The 25,116-nt window shown below is 51.7% G+C and overlaps 2 protein-coding genes across 2 annotated transcripts in view; both read left to right on the top strand.

The window, feature by feature from the left end:
• The first annotated feature begins 77 nt into the window (after window positions 1-77).
• ZMYND19 (zinc finger MYND-type containing 19) lies at window positions 78-8,022 on the top strand. The gene is made up of 6 exons (XM_049632634.1): window positions 78-252; window positions 1,349-1,408; window positions 2,954-3,060; window positions 3,660-3,800; window positions 7,022-7,202; window positions 7,420-8,022. The coding sequence occupies exons 1-6, from the start codon at window positions 202-204 to the stop codon at window positions 7,561-7,563; spliced, it is 684 nt and encodes a 227-aa protein (XP_049488591.1). The 5' UTR covers window positions 78-201; the 3' UTR covers window positions 7,564-8,022.
• A 1,458-nt stretch (window positions 8,023-9,480) lies between these two features.
• DPH7 (diphthamide biosynthesis 7) overlaps window positions 9,481-25,116 on the top strand; it is a 19,666-nt gene continuing 4,030 nt past the window's right edge. The window contains exons 1-11 of the mRNA XM_049633642.1: window positions 9,481-9,549; window positions 10,918-10,937; window positions 11,137-11,305; window positions 11,355-11,690; window positions 12,798-12,931; window positions 13,312-13,399; window positions 14,885-14,976; window positions 15,384-15,556; window positions 20,470-20,539; window positions 20,665-20,730; window positions 21,210-21,382. Coding sequence (XP_049489599.1) covers window positions 9,481-9,549; window positions 10,918-10,937; window positions 11,137-11,305; window positions 11,355-11,690; window positions 12,798-12,931; window positions 13,312-13,399; window positions 14,885-14,976; window positions 15,384-15,556; window positions 20,470-20,539; window positions 20,665-20,730; window positions 21,210-21,382 — 1,390 coding nt within the window. The remainder of the gene's footprint in view (window positions 9,550-10,917; window positions 10,938-11,136; window positions 11,306-11,354; window positions 11,691-12,797; window positions 12,932-13,311; window positions 13,400-14,884; window positions 14,977-15,383; window positions 15,557-20,469; window positions 20,540-20,664; window positions 20,731-21,209; window positions 21,383-25,116) is intronic.

Here is a 25,116-nt window from a genome sequence, read left to right as displayed (position 1 = left end):
TGCCACCGAGCGAGCGGGCCGCCTTGGGGGGGGTGTGCGGTGGCGGCGGCCCGAGTCCGGCCCAGCCTCGTCCCGCCTGGCCCGACCCCGGCCCGCCGACCCGGCCCACCCGGCGCGCCGCGGCGCCGCCCCGGCCCGGCCCCGGTCCCGGCCCGGCGTCTCCTGAGGGAGCGGCGCCGCCGGCCGAGCGCAGGCCCGGCCATGACCGACTTCAAATTGGGCATCGTGCGGCTCGGCCGGGTGGCCGGGAAGGTGAGCGGCTCGGGAACCGGGGCGCGGGGCCGGCGGATCGGGGCGCTGGGCCGGGGGCGCGGGGTCTGGGGGCTGCGGGGCCTGGCGGGCGGGCTGGCGGCGTGTCCCCGCGGGGCAGGAGGGGGCTGGTGGCCGCGGGCAGCGCAGAGCCCTTCCGAGGCGGCCCGCTCGCTCGGTGGCAAGACGGTCTGGGTCTCGGTGCCTGCCGGTCCGTGGTGGAGCTTCGCGCAGGTTTTCACGCTGCCGGCGGTGGCCGTGTCTGGACCAGCCTCAGTGGGCCTCCCAGAGCAGGGCCTCCCTCTGCTTCTCTCCCTTACCTGGCCCCGCCCTCCGCGTGTTCGAGGCTGGGGCTTCCTGGCACCTGTGGGCATTGAGGCTTGGCTGTTTCCAGGAGCCGGCCGGCCGTGCAGCTGCACCAGCCACGGACCTTACCCGGGATGGGAACCCTGTTCCCATCACCAGCGGCGGAAGCTTCTGGTGGGAGAGAGGAGCAGAGGCAGTCAGATGAAGGTAAAACCGACTTAGATTCTAGAAAAAGGCTTTCCAAGCAAGAGTGAGACTAGTCCGTTTGGGGGACTGTTTCTTGCCTTTCCTGCAGGAGCGATGTGGCTTTTTACCTGAGGGAAGGGTGGGCTCCCCGTCAGCTCCGAGACCATTTCCAACTCAGTGACTGGTTGCGTTAATATCATCCCTTAAAACTTTCAACTGGAACATTTCAGACAGAAAGTTAAAAAACAGTTTAGTGAGCACCTGTGTAACGACCACCCATGTTAAGTAAACGTTAATTGAAATTTTCTGGATGTTCTGCTTCAAACCCGGTCCTTTCCTGTATTCTGAGGAAGCCCCTGTCTCGGGTTAGGTCTGTTGACCCGTTAAAACAGCTTCGAGGTTAGCCAGTTCGGTGGCACGTAGGAATGAAGCCTGCTACCTGCTCCTCTGGTAGCCTTGAGCGGGTCATAACCACCCGCCGTTCTGGGTAGGCTGCCTATGCCCCTCACCTGCAGGCCTCATTTAGCTTGGAGGAGCTGTTGCTGCCTGTTACTAATACTTTATTGAGACCCTGAATGTAATGTTTTGAAACATGGTTGATTTCCAGACCAAGTACACACTGATAGATGAGCAAGATATCCCACTGGTGGAGGGCTACTCCTTTGAGGTAAGGATGGCTATTCCTTTGCTCCCCTACTTTCAGTCACTGCCTGGGGAGGGTCATGAGGGATGGGTTTTATCCTCTGTGAGGGCAGCCTGGCTTTGGCTGCCCGGTGGAACCCCCACCACCTCTGTGATACTGGTCTTCCCCCACTTCTACCCCAGTTGCTGGCTCTTCCTGAAAACACGTCGAATTGTGTCATGCTTGTGATTGAATGTTCAATCGGACAAGCCTTGGCTCCTTATGAGGCTGTGCAGTGCCACCCCACCTTTCCTCTGGCCTTGGCCCCACTGTCCCTCTGTGCCCTGGTGCTCTCTACTCTCCCTCTCCCTGAGCTCCCTTGCCTTCCGCAGTTCTCCACTGGAGGAGCCAGTCCTCACCTACCAGCTCCTCCCCGTCAGAATTCCTCCAGGAGTCTGTGGACCCACTTCACTTTTATTTCAGCCTTTCGTGCTTTTATAGCACAGATGACCGTTGGACAACATGGCTTTGAACTGCACAGGTTAACTTATACATGGGTCCTTTCTTTGATAAACATAGTCCGGTACCGTAAATGTATTTTTTTCCTTGTGACTTTCTTATTTATTTTTTTGAATGTTTACTTTTCATTTTTGAGAGAGGGAGCATGGGCACCAGTATGAGTGGGGGAGGGACAGAGAGAGGGAGACAGGATCTGAAGCAGGCTCTGCACTAACCGCAGCAAGCCTGATGAGGGGCTTGATCTCACGAACCTCAAGACCATGACCTGAGCCAAAGTCAGACGCTCGACTGACTGAACCACCCAGGCGCCCCTCCCTAAGACTTTCTTGAAAACGTGTCCTTCTTTCTAACTTTACTTTATTGTAAGAATATAGCATATAACACATGTAACATACAAAAATATTTGATAGTTGTCTGTTATTGTTAAGGTTTGTGGTCAGCAGCAGGCTATTAGTAGTTAAGTATTGAGAAGTTAAAAGTTACACGTGGATTTTCAGCTGTGTGGGGCTTACCTCAAGGATGAACTGTAGTTACTTGTCCGAGGCTTTGTTTTTCTTACTGAATTGTGGGCTTTTTCTAAAAGTGGGAAAATTTATTTCTCTGTGTTCACAGTGTTTTACAGAGTGGTTTGTAAGTGAGTTATTGCTGGGATACAGGGCTGATTTCTCACATCTGGAAGTCTCTGCAGAGCTCTGGGTCCCAGAAACAGGCCCCATATATGTATCCTGGTTTGTTTGTTTCACTTAATTTTTCTTTCTTTTTTTTCTCTTTTTAATTTTTTTTAACGTTTATTTTTGAAAGAGAGAGAGAGAAACAGTGCATGAGCGGGGGAGGGGCAGAGAGAGAAGGAGACACAGAATCCAAAGCAGGCTCCAGGCTCCGAGCTGTCAGCACAGAGCCCGACACGGGGCCTGAACCCATGAACCATGAGATCATAACCTGAGCCAAAGTCAGATGCTTAACCGACTAAGCCACCCAGGCGCCCCTTTCACTTAATTTCTTTAAGAGGGATTTCCAATGTAGCTAAGAATCAGAAACTTTTTAACAGACCTTTTCTTTGCTCCTTCTCAGGCCCGGATGGAAGTAGATGCAGATGGAAATGGTGCTAAGATATTTGCATATGCCTTTGACAAAAACCGGGGAAGAGGGTCAGGAAGGCTCCTTCACGAGCTGCTGTGGTAGGTGTCTTCAAACTGCGTATTTTCTATTCGGTCACCGCATGAGCCCTGATGCGCACATAGAGCCTGCAGAGACACCTGCCCTCATTGACAGAAGGTGCTTTCCCTGAGTCGTGCTCCCGCACCCTCTTAGTTGCCTTTGGGTCATTGCCATTAACTCAGAGGAATGGCTCCTTCGCATATTGTATCACTAACAGAGCAGCCTAAAAGCGCATTTTTTGCTCGTACTTGCTCTGGACACAGGCTCCTCTGGGGTAGGGTGGGGTCTGCTCCCTCCACTGGGCTCTCGCTGAGCCTGTCGGTGGGATGTGAGGAAAGGACTGCCTCTCCTTAGTGTGCATGGTGCAGTTCCACAGCGCCTGGGACTACTCTGATGGGGAAGTCTCTAGATTGTGTTTGACAGTTGGGGTTCTGTCGAGGGGCTGGACTGTCAACATGGTCTATCTTGTTTGGCCGTGGACCGACATACTTCGATTCCTCTCGACACCGTTGTTCCTAATTGTCCCCATCAGCGTGATGAGGGGCCCGTTCAGATCGTAGGGCGGAAGTATTTGGGAAGGCCAGAGGAGGCTGATTGAGAGAGACGTCTTGTTTTCCAGGGAGCGGCACAGGGGAGGCATTGCTCCTGGGTTTCAGGTGGTACACCTCAATGCTGTGACTGTAGACAATCGCCTGGACAACCTGCAGCTGGTGCCGTGGGGCTGGCGGCCCAAAGCCGAAGAGACATCCAGCAAACAAAGGTGGGGTTTCTCGGGGCCGGGGGAGCCGGCAGAGGTGCCTCATGGAAGGTCCTCCTTCAGGCTCTTATTACTAAGAGGGGCCCGTGTCTCCACTCTGATCTGATGCTTCTGTGGGAGTGGAGACCTTGGTCATTTTCCCTCCAACTTTTCCCTCCTTGTTTTCTTCACGGGGTTGGGATACCATTTTGATAATTTTTTTTTTTTTTAATGTTTGTTTGTTTTTGAGAGAGAGAGAGAGACATAGCACAAGTAAGGTAAGGGGCAGAGAAGGAGGTAGACACAGAATCCTGTGAGCTGTCAGCACAGAGCCTGATGTGGGGCTCGAACTCACAAACCGTGAGATCATGACCTGAGCCAAAGTTGGACACTCAATTGAATGAGCCACTCAGGCGCCCCTTCTAATGATTGGCTCCAGTGGGGAGAAGAGCTGTCTGGGCTGGATGCCTGCTCATGGGCAGGACTTCTCCTTTGTGTCTCTGAGAAAACTTGGACATCTTTATCTGGGGATGCCTCCTGCACACACACACGTGCATCTTTCTGTCATGCTCTTTGGCTAAACACCTAAGCAGTGGCTTAAAAGAAGCAAGAGAGTGTGGTTTGGGGGCTCTGCTGCTCAGTCTCTGCCTCTTCATGGTCCTGACAACAGTGCTGCTCAGGCTACTGCAGGTGTCCCCCTTGGGCGAGTAAGATGCTGTGAGGCAATTCCCGTGGCCCCAAGAGCAGCCTGGGTGTGAGCTTCCTGGAGGCCTTGGGAAGAGCTGGGGAACCAGCAGAATGGAAGGTAGGAGCTCAAATTAGCCAGGGTGTTCCTGGCCACGTGTGCATTATCTATGGGCTCACTGGGGCTCTCTGGGGTTTGTGCATGTCCTTGGGCCTCTGGGAAGGCTCTTTCATCAAACAAAATGAACGTGAAGTTAGGGATTAGCAACAGAAGGGTAAGGGCAGCTCAGCAGGCATATCAGTGTCTGTAGATTTCCCCCTGGGTTGTCCAACACGGATGCTCATCCAGTGCGGACACCGGGAGCGGCCCCGCCTCCCCCAACACCAGACAGGTTTCCTTCTGCTCACTGGGGACCTGGAAGGGGCTGCCCACCCCTTCACCCGCAGCGGATCTGCTCCTGCTATCAATCGTTACTTTAGGCCTCTGTGTGACTCGTGGTTTGGCCAGCCTGTGGCTGAATGTTGTTACATTTCTTCATCTGAACACTCTTTATGATCATAAGGTAACCACAACTGAGAACACCTGTTTGGAAAAGGATCCATTCCATCATAGGCCACCCTGCCCAGTGGTCTCTGCTGGGTCGTGGCCTGCCTGCCCCGTTCTCCTCTAGGCCATGGGCCATGGGCCATTCCCATGAGGCCCAGGACAGGCTGTGTTCTTGAGGTTCTGTCCTTCGTGTCATCCCAGGAACTAATCAAGTGGGACCATCCTTAGTTTGTCAGCTAGGGATTCACACTCTCCCTCTACTTGTCGTGGGTCAGAGCCAGCCTGAGTGTGGCCTGAAATACCAGCTGGCCTGGGCATTATGTGGTCTGCACTCTGCAGGTCCTTGTGGTGGGAATCCCCCTCTTTGTGAAGCAGGGAACGTGGCGTCATGGCTTCTCACAGGCCTGCACCTCCTGCCCTGCTTTCCTTCAGTGTGGGGCCACAAAGGCGGCTCATCCATGGGGGGGAAGGGCCTCTCTGTCAAGGTGTGTTTTCCTCCCTATCTGCTTCTAAGAGCCGACTGGGATTGAAACTTGCCTGTGTCGTGTAGGACTTCATTGAAGGGCTCAGAAGGCAGCCAGCACCCTCCTACATCCTGACACTTCCCTTTTTTTTTTTTTTCCTTTTAAAAAACCTTTCTTATTGTGGTAAAATACATACAATGTTTACTCTCTCAGCCATTTTTGAACGTTCAGTTTAGTAGCGTCCAATACATCCACTGAGTTGTGCAACCATCCCCACCATCCATCTCCAGAACTTCCCCATTAGACACTGATCCCCCCCCCCCCCCCCTTTCCCCCAGCCTCCACCTTCCTACTCTGTGTCTTTGGATCTGAATCTTCCAGGGCTTCCTGTGAGTGGATCCTACAGGATTTGTCTTTTTGTGACAGACTTAGCACAGTGTCCTCAAGGTTCATCCGTGATGTAGCCTGTGTTGGGATTTTGTCTTTTTTTTTTTTTTTTTAATGTTTATTCATTTTTGAGAGAACAGAGCGTGAGCTGGGGAGGGGCAGAGAGAGAGGGAGACAGAATCCAAAGCAGGCTCCAGGCTTCGAGCCCTCAGCACAGAGCCCGACACGGGGCTTGAACTCACTGACCATGAGATCATGACCTGCGCCAAAGTCAGATGCTTAACCGACTGAGCCACCCAGGTGCCCCAGGATTTCTGTCCTGGTGTCCTGTGTGTTTTGGTTAATATTACATTATGGTTATGTACCACATCGTACCCATTTGTGCGTCGATGGAGCCTTTAGTTGTTTAGGTTAGGTTTGTTTACTTTTAGGTCTTTGATCCATTTTGAGATAATTTTCGTATATGGTATTAGGTAAAGGTGACCCTTCCCCTATTTAGCCCAGGTCCTCCAGGCCTGGCCCCACAGAGGGTGGTAGGTTGAAGGGGGTGCTAACCTGCTGCTTTGCTCTCGAAGTACAGGTGGTGGCACCTTTGCAGCCCGGCAGCAGGGGGAGCTGCTGAGCGCCTTCACCGGCCCTGCCCAGCCTGCGCTCCCCCTGGGGCCTGTTAGGGTGCCTCAGTTCTAGCAGCAGGTAGGATTCTTCAGTTGCAAGCTTCTGGTGTTTAGAAAGACTTAGAGCAGCTCACAGTATTGAAGGAGAGGTGGACCAGCAGGGGCAGAAGTAGGTCCCTCTGGGTCCATGAGCAGGGAGAAGGACTGCCTGGCTTTGCACAGGTGGCCAGGCTTGGCCAGGTCCCTGTACTGAAGCCGCACACTCTTTGTGCCTGCTGTGTGCCCGTCAGTCCCAGGTTTTGGGAAATCTATGAGGGAGGCAGACATAGCCCTGCTTAAACATGCTAAATACTTGATATCCCATACAGGTAAGCCCTGCTGCATGGTGGGGGCAGGCCAAAGAAGAGTCAAGTTGTCCTAACAAAAACTGGGGCAGAGATATGCTGAGCAAGAGAAACCAGCTATCTGTCTGCAGTCAGGTCATTGTCATGTCCCTGTCTCGACCGTGTCTGGCTGGAGTATACTGAAGCATATGCTTCTCCTTTTAAGGGAGCAAAGCTTATACTGGCTGGCGATTCAGCAGCTTCCCACAGACCCCATAGAAGAGCAGTTTCCTGTCCTGAACGTGACCCGGTACTATAACGCCAACGGGGACGTGGTGGAAGAGGAGGAGAATTCCTGCACCTACTACGAGTGCCATTACCCTCCCTGCACGATGATTGAGAAGCAGGTACAGGTGCTGCAGTGAGTGCCAGCTCCGGGTTGCTCCATACCCCGCTGCCCCGGCCCCTGCGGGCCTCTCGCGCACCTCTCCACCGCAGCCGCTGTGCCTGCCGGCTTCAGTGTATGGGCTTGCCGGGTCCTTTCTGATTGCAGCGTAGTACCTGCCCCACAACCGGTTCCCTGGTGTGACCGTGAAGCCATGGTTGTCCTGTGTGTTCTTTCAGCTCCGGGAGTTCAACATTTGCGGGCGTTGCCAGGTGGCCCGGTACTGCGGCTCCCAGTGCCAGCAGAAGGACTGGCCCGCCCACAAGAAGCACTGTCGAGAGAAGAAGCGCCCCTTCCAGCACGAGCTTGAGCCAGAGCGATGACCGGGCTTCCGGACCTACCTTGGGCGTAGCAGACACAGACTGGTGGTTGACCCAGAGGTGCTGAAGAAGCCAGCGAAGTGCACCCGCGGCAACTGCCACAGAGGCCCCCTTGCCACGGGCACCTCGTGTGGGCACGGCGTCCCCCTCAGTGTTCATCTCCAAGCAGAGACAGCTGGGGAGGCTCCCACCAGGACGCTTCTCATTATTTATATGTTAATATGTTTGTAAACTCATGTACAGTTTTTTTGGGGGGAGGCAGTGGGAAGGTTAGAAATTACAAATAGAATCATTTGCTGTAATTCTTAACTGGCAAGCGGTTGGGCCACACATTTAAAAAGTCTAAACAGTGTCACATAGTGGAAGCTCTTTCTGGGCAGCTGCCGTCCCGAGGAGCGCGGCCTGCATGGAGTCACATCCACAAGGCACACACAGTAAAGGGGTGGAATCATTGAGTGCCTCCGCCGTGCTCTGCTCTCCTTTTTGCCCTCTCTGCTATTGAAGTTTATTTCTAAGTGAATCAAGGTGCTGTGGGGGTGAGGGGTGGAGGTTGCCTTTATCTTTATTCCTAGGCTGAGAGAGAGGGGAGGCAGGCAGGGAGTGTGAGTGAGACCCGGGCCTGTTCTTGTCCCGGGGCAGGAGTTGCTGGGGGTGCTGAAGTAGGCGGACATGTTCTCGCCCTGGCAGTTCTCCCCTTGATTTGTGTGCCGAGTGGCAAAGAGTTCAGTGGTGGAGGTCCTGCCTGGGGATTGGAGCAGCCAGGGTGAGTGAGCGCTGCTTTCCTGTCCACTCTGCTGGGCTCCCTCCCTCTCGTCAGGGAGCCACAGATGTCTGAAGGCTGGGCAGCATCTTGTATACCTTGCAGAGCCACCATGGGGCACCGAGCCAGGCTTTGTGTCTGGGATCTTGCTGGTCTCCAGATCCAGCCAGCCAACCTGCTAGGGGCTTTGCTTCCTGAGAGAATGAGGCTGGCCATCCCAACTCTTGAGTGTTTGTCCTGGGCTACCCCCTGCCCCACATTGGTCCCAAGTGCTCCTACTTTCCCTTGTGCAGCTCTTCTGCCATCTTCCGGTGTGTTCCATCTGTCCTGTGTGTCCTCATTGCTTTCCTTGACTGAGAATAGCCTCTTGGTGGCGTTGGTTTGTGACTTGAGTTTCTAGTAGGTTCTTTTGCAGTCTTTGGGAGTCCTCTTGGGCAGTAGGTCTTGGAGAGCAGGACTGAGCAGTCGGGTAAAGGCAGAAAGCAGGGAGCAGGAGGGTTCAGGTCAACCCCAAGGGAGGTTCTCTGAAGGCGAGAGAACCCCGTCTGCACCATGTGTGTTTTCACTGAGTAGCTCCCCTTGGTCAGTGTGGGTGAGGTGCAGCATATTTTCTAGATGAGGAACATCTTTGCTGCATAGGTAAAGCCTGCTCTAGGTCCCTCCAAACCCTGGGTTGAGCAGCAATGGGGGCTCAGAAACCTTTTGTGGAGGGGGATATGTATGATCCTGAGAGATCATCAGTCCTACAGACAGCAGTTGGCTGGACCCCTTGGGACATTCCCGGGGCTGGTGTAATTCCTTCTTCCAGAGGCCAGCTCTAGTCTGGACCGTTTGGGTGGGGGGAACCCAGGTATGTTGGCATGTTGGGGTTTGGGTGGTCTTCCAGGCGCAAGGCCTTGAGTGTGCTCAGGCAGTGTGCTTTCAGACAAAGAGGCTCCTGGGAAGAGGAGGCAAAAGACCACAGGCTGTGGTTTTTGCCTCTGTCCTTCATGACCCGGCACTTCAGCCTGTCTGCATTCCCTGACCACACATTATCCTGAGGTCATTATCCTGGCTACTTGCCAGAAAATTACATTGAAATTGAAGTGCCCAGGGTCTCTCAGCAGACCTGTAGGACACCACGCTAGGTCCTGATACACGGTTGAGGTCTTCCACGTCGCATGGCTCATCGGAATAGCATTGGTCTGGGGATCGTGCAACGTAGCTGCTTTGAGCAGGCGCTGCTGCTGGTAGCTGATCCCCGTCCAATTGGGCTGTGCCCCTGTACCGTGTGTTAGAGACCCCCCACGTCTGTGCTGGTGAAGGGCTAGAGCTTAGAAGGTGGCTGTAAGGGTTCTAGAGTTGCCCATGTAGTGGCTCCTTCCCTTTGCTCGAGTCACTGCAGTGGCTCCCTGGAGTGGACACTGTTGTGAAGGTGCTGTAGGATCCACAGACAGTTTTTATCCCTGTTTGCTTCCCTTGTCCCTTCTCTGATGGCTTCTTTTCTCCTCTGATGGCCCCAACCTCTTGATCTTTGCGGTCACACCTCTTAGGGTGCCTATGAAATGTTACCATTCAGATGGTTAGTGTGGGGGCTTGTTTGAGTTGTAGTGTGTGGGGCTGGGTGACTTGACCTTATTTTTCCCCCTAAAGATTTTTTTTTTTTTTTAAGTAGTGTCTACACCCAGTGTGGGGCTCAAGCTCATGACCCCGAAGTCAAGAGTTGCACATTTTACTGACTGAGCCAGCCAGGTGCCCCTTGACCCTTCCTTGTAGCAGATACAAATGTGTGATTCAGCTATTTTGGAAAGTCCTGATGCTTTCTGACCAACCTTTTCTGCTTCTCTGCTTCAGCTGCCACCTGAGCTGCTGACTCACAGCTGTATATCTAGCCATAGCCCTACTTGAAAACCACAGGCTGGGTACCCAGGTATCTATGTGGATTTCAATGTCAGCTTGTCCAGCTACCTGGAGCTATCATAACAAGTTAGCATTCAGCAGATGGCTTCAGACAACAATGCATCATCCCTGTTGTGGAGGTGGGAAGTCCCAGATCGGTGTGTTGGCAGGACCATGATCCCTCTGAAGACACATGGGAAGGTGTGCCTGTTTCAGGCCTCTCCTACCTTCTGGCAGTTTGAGGCCTCCCTTGCCTTGTGGATGCAACATACCAATCCTCTGTTTTTACGTTATCTTTTTTCTGTGGGTCTGTGTCCCTGGGAGACCAAATCACCTTTTCATAAAGACACCAGTCATATTGGACTAGGGCTCACCGTAATGACCTCGTTTTAACTGGATTACCTCTGTAAAGGCCCTGTTTCCAAAGGTCACATTCTGTGGTGCTGTGGGATAGGACTTCAATGTATCTTTGGGGCAGACACAATTCAATCCATCCTTAACAGTGTCCAAAACTTGCCTTCCCCAAATCTACTCTGTAGAATATATTAATTTTCTTGAATGGCAGCCGCATCTACTCCGTGTCCCAAGTGAGATCATGGCAGTGCTGGGTGGCCTTTACATTCTGAGTGGCTGACAGACCCCTGCCGCTGGCGCCACGAGGCTGTCTACCTACCTACCCACCACCTCAGTCCGCCCTGTCTCCTGTGCTGTCCTGGCAGGCGGGACTTGGCATCCACGGGTGCGCCGCACTTCATGGCCTACCGGCAGCCCTCTAGGATGGACATGAGGGGCACAGGGCTGGCAGGACGCAGCCCTTTTAGGACTGACCCTGGATTGGGCTCCCTGAATGTCTAGGTCCTTAGCTTACCCCCACTTTCATGCCCGTTTTCTCTTCCTCTGCGTCCCGCCCCCCCCCCCCCCCCCCCGCTCTCCTTCAGAGCCCAGATCTTCGGGGACTCCGAAGGGGACACCACTGCCCGCCCAGATGCCCACGTCTCCCCGCCAGGGCAAGATGCGAGCCCTGGCACGTGGAGCCCGAGGAAGTCCGCCGGCCGGCGGGAGGCGCCGGAGGCCACCGTCACGCGCGGGGGCAATCGGCGGCCGGAAGTCCCGCCCCGACGCCCCAGGAAAGGGAAGGAGGGGACTGCGGAAGTAGAAAAAGGACCGGCTGCGGGAGCATCTCTTCACCGACGCGGTCTTTGGTCTTGACTCCGAGCCCGCTCTCACCGTCGACCTCAGCCCCGACCCCGTTCCCAATCTGGCCTCGTCACCCTTCCCACGCTGCCCGGTTCCCGCAGCCTTGGACGCTACTGCGTCCTTGTCTGACTTCCGGGCGACGGAAGGTCGCGTGCGGCTGCTGCAGGTGGTGGACACGGAATACACCGCGGACTCGGTGGAATGGTGCCCGCTGGAAGGCCGCAGGCACTTGCTGGCCTGCGGCACCTACCAGCTGCGGAAGCCAGAGGACCAGCCCGCGGACCCTGAGAGCAAGGTGTGTGGTGTCCTCCTGGCCGTAGGCGGTCTCGGCCGCGGCTTTCTAGGTCCGCGCTCCCCAAATGGCGTTTCTCGAGTAGCTAAGGCCCCAGAGTCAAACTCTTTTAGGAGAGGTCTCAGGAAGGACGAGAAAATACTTCAGAGAGGCAGAGCCGACCGCAAATGTTGAGACGTGTCTGGCCTGTTGTGGGGGAGGCAGGAACAGAAAAAGCTGTGGAGTCACACAGGAGATGAAGATGTGACGTTTGCGTTGTGGCCAGAAGGTAGGTTAGAATGGGCATCTTGAAAGTAAAATGTACCCCATATGCAGGCGTGGCTCAAGCTTATGAATGAAGCCTAGAATAGAAAGGAAAACGGGAATTGGAAGGAGCCGTACTTATTCTCTTGATGGCATCTATTCAGATCCAAACCAGAACACTACTAAGCATGAGAACTGGCACTCCAGCAACAGGCCTAGGTCAGGATGCTTCCGGGCAGACTGGGTCCTGTGGTGACCCTAACCATAGCTGGTCCCTGTTAGCTCACCTAGAAGGAGCATTGTAGGGGCACCCGGCTGGCTCAGTCCGAAGAGCACGCGACGCTTGATCTCGGAGTCATGGATTTAATTGAGCCCCACGTCGGTGTAGAGATTGCTTAAATAAAACTTTAAAAAAAAAGCATTCTGGGGGCGCCTGGGTGGCTCAGTCGGTTGAGCGTCCGACTTCGGCTCAGGTCATGATCTTGCGGTTTGTGGGTTCGAGCCCCGCGTCAGGCTCTGTGCTGACAGCTCAGAGCCTGGAGCCTGCTTCCGATTCTGTGCCTCCCTCTCTCTCTGCCCTCCCCCCCACTCACACTCTGTCTCTCTCTCCTTCAAAAGTAAATAAACATTAAAAAATTAAAAAAAAAAAAAGCATTCTGTACTGAGTCTAGCAGAGTTTATCTACTTACCCATTAATCATGTACAAAAGGAGACATTTTTTCCAGCTCAGAAAATCAGAGGTGCTGCTTTGAGGCCGAGTTCCAGAGCCTCGTCAAGCCTTTTCTTTCCCTTGATTCCTTTTCCCATCCCTTGGGTTCCTCGATATCTATTAAGGTAATCATAGAGCACGTCTGCATTTTTTTGTAGAGTGGACTTGACCCTGACGAGCCTCCAAGCCGTTTAGGTCGTCTCTACTTGTATCGTCTCAATGCAGACAGCTCTGCTTGCCCCCTGCTTGAGATCCAAAGAAGAGATACTTCTGCAATCTTGGACATGAAATGGTATAACTGATAACAATTCCCCCTGTCTGGGACTTGTCGAGTATTTGTTCATTTAATCAGGGGAGACTGATGCCTGTCAGCATTCAGTAAGATGGGGAAATGTCTGAACTTTGGGTTCATTTCTTTATTGTCCTGCCCACCTGTTGGCATTTGGAGGCTACTAGAGACTTGGGCTCTTTTCATTTCTGAGTCCTAGGGTTGGTATCAGTCTGGGAAGTGATGCTAGTTTTCTGATTCGTAAGCTGGGGAATCTTGGAACAGAACTGTAGGCTACAACCTGGTTTTGGAATTGAAATTTAATAAGTTACTGAGGTGCATAATGCTAACCTGTGTTCTGGGCATATCCCGTGTTCTGACTGACATGTGAATTCTCTCCTCAGGTGCCACGTGCCGGTGGCCGGCCATGCCCTCTTGGGTGTGGCAGATGCTGGTGGGTCCATAGAACTGCTCCGCTTGGTGGGATCTGAGGTCAGTGACTAGGGTGAGGAGTTTTTGGGGGGTGGAAAGAATCTGAATGGAGAGGGTTTGGGCAGGAGGTTGTGCTGATATAAACCTTTTTGTGGGATGGTTTCCGTTCAATGGCAAATCGTATAAAACATTCTATTTTTTAAAAAATGCTGACTTACTTGTTTTGAGAGAGAGCGTATGGGAACATGAGTGGGGGAGGGGGCAGAGAGAGAGAGGGAGAGAGAACCCCAAGCAGGCTCCACGATGTCAGTGTGAATCCTGATGCAGGGCTCGATCCTAGAAACTGTGAGATCATGACCTGAAGCTGAAATCAAGAGTCAGAAGCTTAACTGACTGAGCCATCCAGGTGCCTCTGTCATATAACACTCTAAATTAGTATGCAATCTATTTTAAATTATTGGGTTCTGCATCTGAATTTGAGAAGAGATCAATTTATGTGTCACCAGCAGAAGGGGTGAAGTGACAGGGTATTTATTTACCTGTCAGTGGATCTGAAAGTTCCTCTGTAAGGAAAGCTGGACCAGCATTCTTAGGTTGATGATGCTGGGGCCAAGAATGGCCGTGAATTTCTTATGTGAAAGTGGTGTTTCTCAGACATAATTAGGAAGGCAGTTTTCTATGTGACTTTTTCAGAGCATTTGGTATTGATCAGCACCACATGTTTGCAAAATGACTGCATCTGATTGTTGGAAGAGGGAGAGAACAGGGAAGTAAACAGCCCACAGGACCGAGCCCTGACTTTGTGAGAGGGACACACACTGGTCCAGGGGTGTGGGTGGGACTGGAACGGGTCCACTTGCTGTTGGATTTATGGCAGCTGAGGGCGTGTGTATAATGGACCTCGCCGGCCAGCTGAGAGCAGCTGCCCTATCTCAGGAGTGAGGGAGGAAACATCCGAGGAAGACTGTGGGCCCATCAACCGGGATTCTGAGCAAGAGTAGATAAACCCCAGAGAGGACACTGAGGAAGCAGCCTGCTAGGAGCCTTTTGATGGAGTTAAGCACTGTTCAGATACTTAGGTAATAAAAAGCTTACATAAATCATAGGAAAGAGAAACAGCGTTTAATGGCTAGTTGTGGCTTCGGAAAAGGAAACTGGAGGAAAGAGCCGGCTGTCTCTGTCCCTGGAGAGAGAATATGCCAGCATCCCTTGAGGCCTGAAGAGATGGAGAGTGTGTCCCAGGGGTGCTTCTTGGAGTCTGCGTAGGCGGTGTGGTTATGTCTAGGAATGCATGGACAGCAAGGGGGTCTGAAAAACGGATCAGCTTCCCCCAAGGTCACATGTGGGAAAGCCCTTCTGCAGGTGCGTCAGCTCCTAGAGGGCAGGGGCCAGTTGTCCGGTGTCTTCTCATTCTGCCGTGAATGAGGGACTGACCCGTTTTGTTCACCTAGTAGGCGATGAGGGAATGATGGCTACCTGAGCTACAGGAGTAGTCTTTCCAAGGTTCTGGGCTGTTTCCTTCTGATAGCGTTTTCTCTCCACTAGAATGCATACACACTGCAGCCGTTTTCCAGCTTTGCCCTGGAGAAGCAGTGTCTGGCCTTGTCTCTGGATTGGTCCACTGGGAAAATTGGAAGGTAAGAGCCGGTGTTGGTGAGGGATCCCGTCTTTCCTCTGAGCATTCGTTGCTCTTTTCGTGCAAGAGAGAGTTGAAACCTTGCACCAGCCTTGATTGTGGCTTCCTAGACTCAGGAATGTCATTACTGGTGCTCATCTGAAAAGAAACAATTCATCCTTTTAGGTAAAAGAGACAGTGTTTTCATCAAGAGAAGCTGACATGGGTTTATTTCGACAAGTTATGTGCTAGTTTTGATTTCTGCCAGATGCCCAAACCTGTTAACAGGCACATCCGTGCATCAGGCCCATGGACAGCCTCTCCCATGACACGTCTCGGGATGCCACCAGTCGGGAACCAGAAGTGGGTGATGAGTTTGGGTCAATGAATAAATTCAGCTGGGTTTCTCCGTTGGTTCTCTGTGTCTAGGGCCAGTGACCAGCCCTTGAAAGTCATTAGCAGTGACTCCAAGGGGCAGCTCTACCTGCTAGAGGTGAATGAGGAGGGGCCTGGGCTGCAGGAGGTGGCCATGTGGCAAGCCCATCACTTTGAGGCCTGGATTGCGGCTTTCAATTACTGGCAGACAGAAATCGCTTATTCAGGTTGGTACTTCTCCCCTGGGGATGGATCCTAGGAGGGAGGGAGTGAGCAGGTGAGGCCCAGGTCAGGGCTGTGACTCTGGACATGTTGGGATCGTGAAAACCCTTTGTGGAGAATGTATTTTCTGGGGCAAAAGCTGTTAGTTGGTACTCAACACTTAGCTATTCCTTAGAAAACAAAGCACACCTGGCCGTGGGCATTGCAGGGTGTTGGGGGACACTGCCCCCAGTGTTGGAGCAGCCGGAGCCCTGCCTCCTGCCGTGTTTGCTCCTGCTCCGTGAAATCCAGGGTTCCCACATTTTCCGTTGCCATTTCTGGGTCCAGTGTTGGCCTTGTCACGTTGGATTTCAGGCTGTCACTCCTCTCTTGGGTCCAGTTTACCTTCCCAAAGAAAAGCCTGAGAGGGGTAGGATTGATTTCCTGACATTGTGAGTGGTATGTATTGGGGGTGCTGATGTGAGGACGAGAAATGAACACACCTGACGTTTGCAGGAGCCAGGTAGCTGAGCAGCTTCTCTTCCCCAGGCGGTGAGGACTCTTGGGAGATGGGGGGTGGGGGGCAGGGGGCATTGGCCTCTGAGAGAAGACAGAAGGGGAGTCGCTGGATTTGCAGAGAGGCAAAGAAAAGATCTGACCCTCGTTTCCTTTTGCGTCTAGTTGCTGGTGGTGTGCTGAGCCGTACGGTGAGTCGTGAGGTCAGGAACGTTCTGTTAGACTGTCCGGAAGCTCCGTGGCCCACCCCGCTCCGCCAGAACCACTCTTGGGGAGGTCCTCAGTGGCGGCCACGGTGCCTGGTCCAGGGAGTGCCTCTCAGCAATGCTCCCACGCCGGCCTCCTCCCGGTGCAGTCTTTTCTCTGCGTTATCCCGGGCTTCCCTCTTCTTTCTGATTGCTTCTCATTCCTTTGCTGGCTCCTTTCCCTCTGTTTGAAAGTGTTCCTTGTCCTCTGGCCTATCTGGGTGCTCTTGTCGCTCTGCATTGTTGCTCTTTTGATTTCAGCTGCTCTCTCTTCCAGAAACAATTGCATTCTGGTTGCTTAAGCAGACCTTTTTTGCTTGTTTGCTTTCTTTCTTTCTTCCTTCTTTCTTTCTCTCAAGGAGATTTTACTAATTTATTTTGAGTAATTTCTGCACCTAGCATGGGGTTTGAACTCATGATCCTGAGATCAAGTTACACACTCTTCAGACTGAGCCAGCCGGGTGCCCTAGACCTTTCTTCCCCCTGAGCTCTTGATGCCTTTATCTTGCCAGCTACCAAGCACTCTGCAAGGATGCTTCCGGGGTGGGGGGGATGGGGGGCAACTTCAGCTCGGGTCATGATCTCATGGTTACTGAGATCGAGCCCTGCATCAAGCTTTGCACTGACAGCATGGAGCCTGTTTGGGGTTCTCTGTCTCTGCCCCTCTCCTGCTCATGAGTGCTCTCACTGTCTCACACACTGTCTCTTTCAAAGATAGATAAACATTAAGATGGGGTGCCTGGGTGGTTCAGTCAGTTGAGCGTCCGACTTTGGCTCAGGTCACGATCTCACAGCTTGTGAGTTCAAGCTGCGCGTCGGGCTCTGTGCTGACAGCTCGGAGCCTGGAGCCTGCCTCGGATTGTCTCCCTCTCTCTCTGCCCCTAACCTGCTCGCATTCTGTTTCTGTCTTTCTCAAAAATAAATAAAACGTTTAAAAAAATTAAAAAAAGATAATGAACGTTAAGAGAAAAAAAAAAGGATGCTTCCTGGGCATTTCACATGTGGATCCTGGCTCAGGCCATTGTCCCTGTGTTGTCCTGTTGCACACAGCTCCTGCCTAATGTCCCGACCCCAGGGCAGGGTCTGGCTGCCCAAATCAGACACCAGCGTCCCCTCACCCCTTCCAGAAGTGGGAGTCCTATTGATCTTCCAAGCATCTCAGAATTGGCCATCTCTTTCTCTTGCCACCTATTGGGGGCACTGTCTCATCTCCTGGCAGAGCCCTGAAGGATGGCCCTGCATTCATTCTTGAGCCTTTCTAATCCTGCCTCCACACTGTAGCTAGAGCGATTGTTTTAAAACATGCGAACTTGGGGTGTCTGAGTGGCTCACTCAGTTGAGCCTCTGACTTCAGCTCAGATCATGATCTCACGCTTCGTGGTTCGAGACCCACAACGGGCTCTGTGCAGACACCTCAGCCTGGAGCCTGCTTTGTATTCTGTGCCTCCCTCTCTCTGCCCCTGCCCTGTTTACGCGCTGTCTCCCTGTGTTTCTCAAAAACTTAAAAAAAAAAAAAAAAGCTACAAACATGCAAACGTTATCACACTTCACTCGTGGTTAAACCCTTTGCAGCTTCTCTCCAGAATTCTTGGTGCAATCCCCCCAGCGACATTGTGGCTTTGCATATCGGGTCCCTGCCTACCTCTCCAGCCAGTTTTGAGTGATGGCTTTTTCCTCACCCATTCAGGGTTCTCTCCAATCTCCATGCTTAACTGAACTGTTCTTTTTTCCCCAATCTCCGTGTTAGACCACCGGTTTGTTCTGCTTTTCTGGCAGGGCTCAGCTTAAAATCCTATCCTGGAGATACTGGCCCGGTTTGACCCCTTGTTGCTGTTTGGGCTCATCCTCATTGTGTCTAATGCTCATCTTCCCCTGACAGCTGGGTCCTTTCTGCATTTTTTGCTGTCACACTGTGAACAGTCTCAGTGACAACAATAGAGGTTTAATTTCTTGAGGCTTCTCATTCTTGGATTAGCTCTACCTTGAGACTCAGCTAATTCAGAGCCAAGCATAGTGGAGGCTGTGATGTTGTAATTCAGCACCAAGTCGTTTATTCAGTGAACGTTTGTTGAGCATCTACTATGTGCCATGCGCCGCTATAGGTGCCAGAGACACATGAGCTAACGAGACAGACAGAAGCCCTGCTTTCCCTGAACTTACACAGAGAGGAGACGGGCAGTGGTCACAAAGCATGACACAGAATGAGTGAAGAGAGGGCACAGTGGCTCAGAGGTGAGAAGTGCTTTGGTGGGCTGTGACTGGGGGATTGGGGTGCTGTGGGCAGGTGCAGCCTGTCCTGTTACAGAGCATGGTCATGGTGGACAGAGGTAGGGCAGGAGTGAGCCTGCTGCATGAGGACAGCAAGTGGCTGTGTGGCCAGAATGGCAGGAGGCAGGTGGCAGAACAGAAGGTGAGATCAAAGTTCACGTGGCCTTGCGGGCCTCAGGATGGACTTTGGCTTTGGCTCAGACCGCAATAGAAGCCATAGCAGGATATTGAGCAGAGGGGTGACGTTTTCTGACTTAACGTTGCAGAATAGAAGGGGATCTTTTTTCCTAATGTGTCGAGTATAGACTGCAAGGAGACGAGGGCAGAGCCTGGGGACCTGCCATACAGGTGGTGGCAAGAAGGCCTCAGACTGAGTTGGGAGCAGTGCACGCGAGGGAAAGGTGGTAGGACTTTGGTTGTATGTGTGAAGGTGGCTTGTCAGGATGTCCTGGTGGATGGATGTGGGCTGTGAGACCGACCAGCGTGTAAAGAAGCCAGTACCAGCTTTCTCTGCAAATTTGCCACAGGACGGCAGCTCAGATTGGAGGCTCACCTGCAGGTGTCCTGCCTGGCTGGACCGGTTCTGTTGGTCTACGTAGCTGTAGGTCGTGTTCCTCCTGTATCCCTTCTGTCTGCCCTAGGGATCTGCAGTGTGCTCAGTGAGCATGTGTTGGATGGGCGGAGTGGAGCAAAGGTGGCTAGGTGGTGGGTGGGTATAAGGAACGATACACGGTTGAGTGGATGGATGGACGGACAGACGGATGGACGGAGTGGTCAGACCTAGGTGTTTTTCTTTTGCTCTTCATCCTCCCTGTGGGCCCTGCTTTTCAGCCTTTCTCCCCTTCCTTCAAGATAGCCACCATCACGCTATATCTTGTTGCTGTCTTCAAAGACTGGTTATGGATTAGGGTGGCGGCTCCCTACCCTTCCTGTTTTTTCAGATTCCCTAAGACAAGCACAGAGGTCCTTTCATTGTAAGGTTACAAAATGTACTTCCCTTTAAAAAAATTTTTTTTTTATTCTTTATTTTTGAGAGAGAGACAGAGAGAGAGCATGATCAGGGGAGGAACAGAGAGAGAGAGAGGGAGACACAGAATCCGAAGCAGACTCCAGGCTCTGAGCTGTCAGCACAGAGCCCGACTCAGGGTTCGAACTCACGAACCAAAAGTTCATGACCTGAGCCGAAGTCGGACACTCAACCGACTCAGCCACACAGGTGCCCCAGGTGACTTCAAGATAAGTGGAGGTGTGCTGAAGGTTCCAGAACCTTAAGAAGTGCTTGTGTTGGGCCCCTGGATGGCTCAGTCAGTTGAGCGCCCAACTTCGGCTCGGGTCTGATCTCACTGTTCGTGAGTTCAAGCCCCACATTGGGCTCCGTGCTGACAACTCAGAGCCTGGAGCCTGCTTCGGATTCTGTGTCTCCCTCTCTCTCTGCCCCTCCCCAACTTGCACTCTGTGTGTCTCTCTCAAAAAATAAACATTTAAAAAAAATGCTCGTGTTTGCTGCCTCCTGCATATAGATCCTGTTCTGAGTTCCTTGATAAGGCAGCTCTGGTTTGTGGCAGCTAGGAGCATTGGTTGCTGGAGCCTGAACAGAAGGCACTTTAGCCACATGTGACCTGAAAATTCTTCCCCTGACTTCTTGTCCTTCCCTTTCATTCCTGTAGGCTGAGCTCATCAGCCTTTCCGGTCTTCCCTGCAGGTGCCCTCTTCAAGTGTGAAGACACAGTCACAGCACAGGCCTCTTTCTGGGGTGCTGTTTCTGGAGCTCTTCTGCCTGGTGCCAGCCTGAAACCACCCAGGAAAAGTCCTTCACGGGGATTTCCTCACAGGCATACATTCCCTCCCTGAGAAGCGGCTGCTTCCTGTCGTCAGTGCCACAGTCAGTGGGCGTTTCTGTTTCCACACAGGTGGGGACGATGGTCTTCTGAAAGGCTGGGACACCAGGACACCTGGCACATCTGTGTTCACTAGCAAGAGGTAAATTCATCAAGGGGCCGGCCCTAGGCATGTACCACCAGCCCTCCCATCCCTCCTCCGCGGACTTTCCACCAGAGACGTGTCCCTGTGTGCGCACTCGCTCAAACCTTGCACTTTGCCTGTAGGCACTCCATGGGTGTGTGCAGCATCCGCAGCAGTCCCCATCGGGAGAACATCCTGGCCACGGGAAGGTGAGTCTCTTAGGGTTTGTGCACAGGGGTCCATCTTGCGTCTTTTCCTTCATTTCCTCACGTTGACCGTTGCAGTTTTTAATTGGACCAACTCTTAACGTTTACTTATTTGTTTTTGAGAGAGAGAGAGAGAGAGAGTGCGCACACGTGTGCACGCGGGGGGAGGGCCAGAGAGAGAGGGAGACAGAGGATCCCAAGCAGGCTCTGTGCTGTCGCACAGTGCCTGGTGTGGGGTTCGATCCCCTGAACCATGAGATCATGACTTGAGCCGAAATCAGACATTTAACCGACTGAGCCACCCAGACGCCCCCAGTTGGACCAACTCTTAAACCAAAGTGTAGGTATCTGGGCTGGGGAAAAGGAACTTTGTCCTAGAGGAATGAATGGGATGGGCCTGCTTGGGAGATGTCCCCGCTGCCACCTAGGGAATAAGTGGGCATTGACTTTCCTGCATGATCCCTGTGCTGGATGGCTTTCAGCTATGACGAACACATTCTACTGTGGGACACCCGGAACATGAAGCAGCCTTTTGCAGACATGTCCGTGGGGGGCGGAGTGTGGCGGCTCAAGTGGCATCCTTTCCACCACCACCTGCTCCTGGCAGCGTGTATGCACGGTGGCTTTAAGATCTTCAACTGCCAAAAGGCAATAGGTGAGTAGGGGGCTTGGGGCAGTCAGGCCTGGGGTGGGGGTTCCCAGTTTCCTGCCCCCTTGCTCTGCCAGTGTTTCACTTCTGCTCACGCTGCCTTGCTCACGGTCTGTGAGCAGAACCCAGCACTGGTCAGACCCAGCTCAGACTTGGGCCGGAGCCCCAGAAGGTGGCTGGAGGGAAAGGGCAGCCCTGCGGGCCTCACTCTGAGTTCGTGCTGCGGGAGGGCCTGGGAACCGCCAGGCCCACCACCGCCTTTCTCTGGCCAGTAAGTCTTCACTGTCAGGACCGTTGCACATTTTCTTCTCTCTTCGCAACCGCCCAACGGCCCCTTTCCCTCCTCATTCTCCCTTCGTGACTCCACCTCCCTCCTCATCTATACAAAGAAGTGATTAAGGCACCACCTCTCCGCTCTGCAGGCCTGTCTCCTGTGTGCTGGGCCACGCCCCAGGACTTCCTGTTCTGCAGGGGCACAGGTGCGCTGCCCTGTTCTCAGCTGAAAGCCCCGTGAGGTCTCTTTCCTCACGTATTTGCTGCTTTCGCTGTACCCCTTCACTTTTGGGGTGTGGAGTCTTTTCATTCACCTCAGGGTGCTTCCTCATTTCCCTCGTTGTTTCCTCATTGACTCATTGGTTGTCCATCAGTGTGTTGCTTAGTTTCCACATTTTTGTGACTGTCCTGAATTTTTTCCTGTTCCTGATTTCTAAGTATATTCTAAGTTTACTGAGGCTTGTCTTGTGGCCTCAAACGTGGTTGGTCCCAGAGAGTGCCCCACGGGCTTTCGAGAAGAGAGTTCTCCGCAGCTGTGGGTGGTGTGCCCTGTTCCCGTGTTCTCTGGGTTTTCTGTCTGGTTGCTCTTTTAAATCATCTCTACACCCAGTGTGGGGCTCGGACCCACAACCCCAGGATCGAGAGTCACAGGCTCCACCGGCTGAGCCGGCCAGGTGCCCTGGAAGGTGGGGTGGTGAAGTCTCCGACTGTTACGGATGTATCGTGTCCTTCCTCATTTCTGTCCGTTTTTGCCTCGTGTATCGTGGGGTTCTGTTAGGTGCGTGTGATGTCTATGATGTTTGCATTTCCCTAACGTATAGACTCTTTTCATTGTCAGGGTCCTTACTTATTTCCAGTAACTGTGTTTGAGGGTCTGCGCCATCTGGTGTCCTCAGAGCCATTCTCGTTCTCTCTGGCTGCTCTGCGCGCTGCGACTGTACTGCCTTTTGCTCTCAGTCTGTTGATGGCCTGGAGTCTGCAGTGCGTCTCCTGTACTGGCTCGTGGCTCTTTGCCAGGAACATTATGGAAGTGACATTCTGCCTTCTTTAATGCGTTTCGTCAGGAGGCACAGGATGCCACTTTGTCCTTTCACTGCTGATGTTAATTTGGTCACTTGGTTAAGGTCTCCCCTGGGTTTCTCTGCTGTAAAAATACTGTTTTCCCCTGTGTGATTAATAATAACTAGCCTGTGGTTAGAGTGAACCTTTTTATTCCTCATCAGACTTCCACTCAAATCCATTAATGAGTCTTCCCTGAATGAAATTATTACTATAATTGCAAAATGGTGATTTTGTAACTATTATACTCTGTACATTTTAAAATTAGCATTCACTTTTCTCCCATATATCTGTGTTTATTAACCATATAGATTCATGCGGTTTTATGTCATTCAGTGGGTCGTAATCTATTATAGTCATCATTCATTACAATGTTCTCATTGTCCTAGACTTTTCCCATGAAAACCCCTTAAGCTGTCTCCTGTGTCCTTTTCACATGTCCCTATTGATTTTTGAGTACTTCCTCGCTTTTTGGCACAAAATATTTCACATTCATTTTGTATTTTGCCTCTCCCATACCTGGAATCAGCTATTTCTTCAAGGTGTCCTGGGTCCTCTTAGTGGTGAGTGTGTTTAGAATCCAAGATCTGGTCATTAGTTGGTCTTACAGCTACTGAGGTGTTGTGTATGGCTGTGTGTGTGTGTGCGTGCGTGCGCGCACATACATATGTATGTGTATGTTTACGTATAACGTGTACATGTGTGTGGTTATACATACGTGGATACGTTTGTGTGTGTATATATGGTTACATAACCATGTGTGCTTGTGTGTATATGTGTGTGTCCACACGTATGTATGCATATCCCTATTCCGTGGTGTCTCCCTTCTCCAGTGAAAAGTTGCTCCCAGCAAACTCTTACTTACACGCTTCACCTCACAGAGTTGTTACTGTGCTGCACCTAAGACAACCCTGTGAAGGGAACTCAAAATGCTCTTACAGCTCTTTTTTGTGAGATTAATTGGATATTGTCAGAGTGCTGTGTTCAAAGGTTACTTGGAAGTGGCTTTTTATTTATTTGAAATACAATCAGGTTTATTTGTTTCCTTTTTTTAAAATTATTTACTTATTTATTTTACACAGGTTTTTTTTTTTTTGGTTTTTTTTTTAATGTTTATTTTGGAGAGAGAGACCAAGCACAAGCTGGGGAGGGGCAGAGAGAGGGAGACAGAGGATCCAGAGCAGGCTCTGCATTGTCAGCACAGAGCTGAATGCAGGGCTTGATCTTATGAACTGTGAGATCACGACATGAGCCAAAATCGGATGCCCAACAGACTGAGCCACTGAGGTGCCCCATATTTCTGTTTTTATAAATTTTCTTTGTCCGTCTTTTGCCAATTTTTCTTTCTGGTTTCTTGTCTTTTTCCCCCTTGATTTTACAGAGTTCTTATATATTAGTGTATCAGCTCCTTACCTCTGATATACATTGGAAATACATTCTCTTGCTTTATTGTCTCATTTTTGCCTCTGGTGTCCACCCCTCCCCCCAAGCAAAAGGCGCTTTTTTTTTTTTTTTTCTTAAACACATAATCTCTATGCCCAACGTGGGGCTTGAACTCACGCCCCCGAGATGGAGTTGCCTGCTCTACCAACTGAGCCAGCCAGGTGCCCCAATGGTGCTTTTTAATGTAATCACATTTATAGATATTTTTTTCCCACGGAATCTTCTACATTTTGAATATTAGTGTTAAAAAGCTTTTCCCCTTTCACACTCAGGTTGTAAAAGAATTTACCAGTGTTGGGGCGCCTGGGTGGCGCAGTCGGTTAAGCGTCCGACTTCAGCTCAGGTCACGATCTCGCGGTCCGTGAGTTCGAGCCCCGCGTCGGGCTCTGGGCTGACGGCTCGGAGCCTGGAGCCTGCTTCCGATTCTGTGTCTCCTTCTCTCTCTGCCCCTCCCCCCTTCATGCTCTGTCTCTCTCTGTCTCAAAAATAAATAAAAACGTTAAAAAAAAAAATTAAAAAAAAAAAAAAGAATTTACCAGTGTTTTCTTCTAGTACTTGTAGCGCCATGTATTTAGTTAGAACTTTGGTCTGTGTTGTATGTGGTGCAAGCAGCTATCCCAACACCATTTATTAGAAAGTCCATCTACCCCCAGTGAATCCAGATGCCACTCTTCTTGTGTTCCTACTTTCATGGCCTTTTTTTTTTTTTTTTTTTTTTTTTGTCTTTCGAGTCCCATTGGATGTCTCTTCATGTGTCTGTACCCACTGCTGTGATCGTGGAGGCTTGGTGGTGTCTTTGTAATAGCAGGGTTACTGGCACCTTCACTTTTCCTTTTTAAGGATTTCCTAACTATTCTTGTATTTGAACTTGACATTAACTTATCTTGTCCCAGAAAAAAGTTATTGGATTTTTATAGAAAAGAAAGAAAGAAAGAAAGAAAGAAAGAAAGAAAGAAAGAAAGAAA

Source organism: Panthera uncia, chromosome D4, assembly GCF_023721935.1.
Source record: "Panthera uncia isolate 11264 chromosome D4, Puncia_PCG_1.0, whole genome shotgun sequence".
Taxonomy (NCBI): domain Eukaryota; kingdom Metazoa; phylum Chordata; class Mammalia; order Carnivora; family Felidae; genus Panthera; species Panthera uncia.
The sequence above is the reverse complement of the archived record's forward strand: the minus strand, read 5'-3'. Positions and strand labels throughout refer to the sequence as shown.

What these genes read in the sequence shown, in the direction of transcription:
- ZMYND19 (XM_049632634.1), top strand. Translation starts at nt 202, where the DNA reads ATGACCGACTTCAAATTGGGCATCGTGCGGCTCGGCCGGGTGGCCGGG. An exon ending in TGGAGGGCTACTCCTTTGAG is followed by an intron (nt 1,409 to 2,953) that starts GTAAGGATGGCT and finishes GCTCCTTCTCAG; the next exon opens with GCCCGGATGGAAGTAGATGC. An exon ending in GAGACATCCAGCAAACAAAG is followed by an intron (nt 3,801 to 7,021) that starts GTGGGGTTTCTC and finishes TCTCCTTTTAAG; the next exon opens with GGAGCAAAGCTTATACTGGC.